General features: G+C 63.9%; 1 protein-coding gene across 1 annotated transcript in view; it reads left to right on the forward strand.

The window, feature by feature from the left end:
* Nucleotides 1-5,864, forward strand: part of LRP1 (LDL receptor related protein 1) — a 73,721-nt gene that overhangs the window by 34,270 nt on the left and 33,587 nt on the right. Inside the window, 11 exon segments of the mRNA XM_017728668.1 lie at nt 424-567; nt 725-961; nt 1,104-1,284; nt 1,330-1,552; nt 1,699-1,787; nt 1,789-1,883; nt 2,239-2,364; nt 2,458-2,598; nt 2,867-2,992; nt 3,183-3,299; nt 3,405-3,485. Coding sequence (XP_017584157.1) covers nt 424-567; nt 725-961; nt 1,104-1,284; nt 1,330-1,552; nt 1,699-1,787; nt 1,789-1,883; nt 2,239-2,364; nt 2,458-2,598; nt 2,867-2,992; nt 3,183-3,299; nt 3,405-3,485 — 1,560 coding nt within the window.

Raw genomic sequence — 5,864 nt, forward strand, 5'->3', positions numbered from 1 at the left:
CTGCCCCCGCCGGTGCAGCAGGATGGGGCAGCGTGGCCCTGTGTCTGTGGTGCTGTGCTGGGACATGCTGGCTTCTCCCTGGGGATCCTTCCCATGGGAAAATCCTTTCCCACCTCTGCCCTGTCCTGTGCAGTGCTCAGCCCTTCTCTGACTGGCCAGGAGCTCCCGGGAGGAATGATCCCCCTAAAACCCAGGGAGGACCCATGAGAGCATCCCCACATCCCTGTGTCCCTGTCCCACCCGTGCTCCCAATGCCACTCTGATGCCCCTGGAGGCTGCAGCCCCGTGTCCCTGTCCCCACCCCGTGCTCCCTGTGCCGCTCTGATGCCCCCGGGCACTGCAGCCCCGTGTCCCTGTCCCCCCCCTGTGCTCCCAGTGCCGCTCCGGTGCCCCCAGGCGCTGCAGCCCCTCTCTGTGTTGCAGTTCGGAGCCATGCCTGCGAACCAGATCAGTTTGGGAAGCCGGGAGGCTGCTCGGACATCTGCCTGCTTGGGAACAGCCACAAGAGCCGGACTTGCCGCTGCCGCTCCGGGTTCAGTCTGGGCAGCGACGGGAAGTCCTGCAAAAGTGAGTGCTGGCCTTCCTGGGGGGAATACGGGGGGCGAGGGGCTGGAGCCATGGGCTCTGTGTTCTCTGACCCCACAACAGCCCCGGTGCCACGTGCCACTCCCATGGCACTGCCCCGGCCCGGCTGGTGGCCATGGCTGTCCCTGTGTCTCCACAGAGCCTGAGCACGAGCTGTTCCTGGTGTATGGGAAGGGACGTCCTGGCATCATCCGCGGGATGGACATGGGCGCCAAGGTGCCAGACGAGCACATGATCCCCATCGAGAACCTCATGAACCCCCGGGCTCTGGACTTCCACGCTGAGACCGGCTTCATCTACTTCGCTGACACCACCAGCTACCTCATCGGGCGCCAGAAGATTGACGGCACGGGGCGGGAGACCATCCTGAAGGACGGTGCGTGGCTGGGGGGCCGGGCCTGTGACCCTGTGTCCGTCATCCCAATCGGTTTGGGTCGGGATCAGGCACCAGTCAGGGCTGTTGCTTCCTCTTTTCACCTCCTTGCCGGTGATGAACCCGCTCCGCTTTTCCCCCAAAGGCATCCACAACGTGGAAGGGATCGCCGTGGACTGGATGGGGAACAACCTGTACTGGACAGACGACGGCCCCAAGAAGACCATCAGCGTGGCACGGCTGGAAAAGGCCGCCCAGACGCGGAAGACGCTGATCGAGGGGAAGATGACGCACCCCCGCGCCAACGGCCACCGGGATGTGGTTGGGTCTTGTGGTGGCCAGGCCAGGGCTCAGCTTAGTGTCCATGGCAGGTGGATGTACTGGACGGACTGGGAGGAGGATCCCAAGGACAGCAAGAGGGGCAAGATTGAGAGGGCCTGGATGGATGGTTCCAACCGCAACATCTTCATCACCTCCAAGACCGTCCTGTGGCCCAATGGGCTGAGCCTGGACATCCCAGCCAAGATCCTGTACTGGGTGGATGCTTTCTACGACCGCATCGAGATGGTTTATCTCAACGGCACCGAGCGGAAGGCGAGTGGGGGTCCCGTGGCCCTGGGGCACTGCACACCCACAGCGCTGGTGCAGCCGAGCTGCGGCCTCTCTCCTCTCCCCTTCCATCACCCTGTCCGTGTCTCCGAGTGCCCATCCCAGCTAACGGAGCCTCTCCGCCTCCCCAGATCGTGTACGAGGGCCCGGAGCTGAACCACGCCTTCGGGCTGTGCCACTACAGCAACTTCCTGTTCTGGACCGAGTACCGCAGCGGCCCCCCGTGTGCACCAGCCCTCGACGGCCGTGAGCCTGCTCCGCACCGAGCGCCCGCCCATCTTCGAGATCCGCATGTACGACGCGCAGCAGCAGCAAGGTGCGAGGGCGTGGGGGGCTGGGGTTGGAGGGGTGGGGCTGGGGGGTGAGTCTGAGCTGCCTAAGCAGCCCCCCACCCGGTTTTGCTTCCTTCCAGCCATCCCCGTGCTCCTTGTTTTGCTTTCCTGTTGCTCGTGCCTTGCCCTTCCGGCCTTCCCCTCTTTTTTCCACCCTGATTCCATCAGGCTCTGTGTCCCCTGAGGGGTCCCCGTGGCCTGCCCTGAGGTCTCCAGCTGGCTTCCAACTGTGGCTCCTGCTGAGGGAGGCCAGGGGGCCAGGGGCACCCAGCACCCCCCTGGGTCTGCAGCGGCCCCTGGGCACTGAGGTGCCATCTCCTCACCCTTTTGCCTCCACAGTGGGCTCCAACAAATGCCGTGTCAACAACGGGGGCTGCAGCAGCCTGTGCCTGGCCACCCCCCGGGGCCGCCAGTGCGCCTGTGCCGAGGACCAGATCCTGGGGCCGGACTCTGTCACCTGCCAGGGTAGGCTGGGATCCTCGTGGGGACCCCCTTTTCCCACGGGAAGCTGCGCTTGGTCACCTGGATAAAATCCTGCCTGTGCTTTCTCCTTGGCAGCCAACCCGTCGTACATCCCCCCGCCGCAGTGCCAGCCCGGGGAGTTCGCCTGCAAGAACAACCGCTGCATCCAGGAGCGCTGGAAGTGCGACGGGGACAACGACTGCCTGGACAACAGCGACGAAGCCCCCGAGCTCTGCCGTGCGTGACCCCTCCTGCGCGCTGGGATTGGGGCTGAGGCTCCCCCAGATGTGGGGGCAGGGTTGGGGCAAGGTCAGACAGCCAGGAGCCCTCTGTCCCCTCTCCAGCTTGAGGAGAGGAGGGGGTATAGGAGGACGATGTTGATTGAGATTCTGATCCTAAGTTTAAGGCTCCAGCCCTTTTCTGTCCCGGTTTTTCTCTTCGTTAGATGTAGAGGAGGGATGGGCTGGGATGAGGGGCAGGTCCTGAGTGTGTTTTCTCCCCGCAGACCAGCACACCTGCCCTTCGGACCGCTTCAAGTGCAAGAACAACCGCTGCATCCCCAACCGCTGGCTCTGCGACGGGGACAATGACTGCGGGAACAACGAGGACGAGTCCAACTCCACCTGCTCGGGTGAGGACCCTGCCTCGTCCTCAGGGAGTCGCGGGAGAGCCTGTGCTGAGCCACAGCCTGAGGTTTTGGGGTCTTGCATGGGCCTGCACTTCAGCTTCGCACCTGGGCCTCGCAGGAGCCCGGGGGTTGTTCCCCACCTTCCCCTGACAAAACAAGGGCCACTAACACTCCATCTGTCCCTCCTGGCCAGCCCGGACCTGCTCCCCCAACCAGTTCTCCTGCGCCAGCGGCCGCTGCATCCCCATGTCCTGGACGTGTGACCTGGACGATGACTGCGGGGACCGCTCCGACGAGTCCGCCTCATGTGGTGAGCCGGGACTGGGAGCACTGGGGGCACTGGGGTGCTCCACAGGGCTGTTGGGGTGGACATGGGGTGTCCCCCATGCTGACGGTGCCTCTGCCTCCTCTGCAGCCTACCCGACCTGCTTCCCCCTGACGCAGTTCACCTGCAACAATGGGCGCTGCATCAACATCAACTGGCGCTGTGACAACGGTGAGGACCCGGCCCCGCCGTGCTCCCGAGGGGACGGCGAGACCCGAGGCGGGGGTGCAGCCTGGCAGGGACCCGATTTTGGCAATTTGGGCCAGTTCTCAGCATGTACTGAAGGGCAGAGCCCAAGCCCCAAAGGGAGCAGGCGTGAGCCAAAGCTGAGCCCATCCCGCAGCCCCCAGCCCCGTATTTCCCTTGGCTGTGCTGGGGCAGGGAGTGCCACAGGAATAACCTGGCAGGGATTGTTCCAGACCTTGGCATCCTTTCCAAGGTTTCCAAACTCTGCCCTGGTGCTGGAACCAAGCGTAGCATGGCCAGAGCTGCCGGCAGGGCTGATCCAGGTCCCGCGGCCCCAGGCAAGGCAGGAGAGCTCTCCCAGCCAGCTCCCATCGGCCCTCAGATCTTTCCAGGGCCAGGCCTGGGACAGAGCCTTTGCCCCAAGGTTGCTTTCCTTTCCTTTCCCACAAGTTTATTTCAGTCTTTGAGCCGCTCTGCCTTGTTAGGAATAATTAGTGGCTTCAGAGCAGGCGAGACACTGGTGCCTGGCTGAGCAGAGCTGTGGGTGCCGGACTCTCCCTGAAGTCTTCCTGAGCTCCCTTGGAGCTGGCCCTGCCAAGGGCTGGTCCATTCTCCTGGGATCCCCCACCGTGGCAGCCAGGCCATGGCGTGGAGCCCCTTGTGCAGCCCCGAGCCTCGCCAGGTGCTCAGGGCAGGAGCTGCAGCGCCATGAGGGTCCCCCCATCCTGGCTGCCCCCCGCTCCCCCAGCACCCTGCGCTGCTTCTGGTCTCGCCTCCCGGGCTGCCCGGTGCCTCTGTGTGTCCGTGTCCATGTCCGTGTCCGTGTCCACGTCCCGGTGTCTCTGTGCCGCCCGCTGTGCGTGTGCCGTGTTTGTCACCGTGGCGTGTTGTGTTTGTCACCGTGCCCACGCTCCTGTCTGGTGGTTCTGTGTTTCAGAAAAAGATTGTGGGGATGGCTCTGACGAAAAGAACTGTCCAAAGCCTACCGGTTAGTGCATAGATCAACATGCACCAGACCCCCACCTGGCCCCCTGAGCCCCCAGACCTGCCCCCACCAGAGGGGCTGTGAGCCCCAGGGGCTGCTGCTCCGGACACTGGCAATGCCCCCCGTCCTCTCTGGCACTGCCTCCTGTGCCTCTGGTGATGCCCCTGGTGCCTCTGGTGATGCCCCCAGCCTCTCCAGCCATGGCCCTGGTGCCTCCAGCAATGCCCCCTGTGTCTCTGGCAATGCCCTCATCCTCCAGCCATGGCCCTGTGCCTCCAGCAATGCCCCTGGTGCCTCTGGTGATGCCCCAAGCCTCTCCAGCCATGGCTCTGTGCCTCTGGCAATGCCCTTATTCTCTCCAGCCATGGTTCTGTGCCTCTGGCAATGCCCTTATCCTCTCCAGCCATGGCCCTGTGCCTCTGGCAATGACCCCATCCTCTCCAGCCATGGCCCTGTGCCTCTCCAGCAGTGTCCCCCATGCTCCCCAGCAGCAGGAGGGATGTGCCAGGTTCCAGGGAGCTGCTGTTCCTCCCAGCTCACCGAGCAGAGCCACTTGGGAAGCTCCTCTTGGTGGGAGCCTGGAGAGGTCAAGGGCTGCAGGTGCAGGAGCTGCGCTGCTGGTGAGGCCACGTGGCAGCTGGCAGTGCCATCGTCCCCATCAATGCCATTGTCTCCATCAGTGCCATCGTCACCATCAGTGCCACTGTCCCCATCAATGCCATTGTCTCCATCAGTGCCATTGTCCCTATCAGTGTCATAGTCCCTATCAGTGCCACAGTCCCTATCAGTGCCACCATCCCCATCAGTGCCACTGTCCCCATAATGCCGTCATACTCACCAGTGCCATTGTCCCCATCAGTACCATCATCCACGTCAGTGCCATCATCCCCATCAGTGCCATTGTCCCCATCAGTGCCATCATCCTTGTGCCCATCCTGAGGCACCAGGAGGCAAATCCCCTTGACCAGTCTCGAGTGGGACATCCACAGTGGAGCCCTGTGGTGGTCCCCAGGCCAGGCCCCCCATGCCGGGCGGGCGGAGGGGCTGCATTGCCAGTATCCAGGTACCCTCAGACCAAACCTCCCCATGCCCACAGTGGGCACGGGGCTTTCCTCCGGGCAATCTGAGCCCCCCAATTGGCCGTCCCAGCCCCCCTCCCCATGGGTGCACCCCCAAAGGAGCGCCTGTCCCCCAGCCCTGCTCCCCTTGGAGTGGAGCTCCCCGTGGTGCCGGGCGCCTGCAGCCCTCCAGGTTCATGGCTGATCTATGCAGTTTCTGTGTTTCATTTTCTCTGTGCACTGCTGGTGCTGTGGCAAGCGGGGGGAGGGAGGGCCGGGGGTCTCCAGCCCATGGCGGGGGTCCCTCCGCCCGGGGTGGGG

This window comes from Corvus brachyrhynchos, unplaced genomic scaffold, assembly GCF_000691975.1.
Source record: "Corvus brachyrhynchos isolate BGI_N302 unplaced genomic scaffold, ASM69197v1 scaffold193, whole genome shotgun sequence".
NCBI classification, from domain to species: domain Eukaryota; kingdom Metazoa; phylum Chordata; class Aves; order Passeriformes; family Corvidae; genus Corvus; species Corvus brachyrhynchos.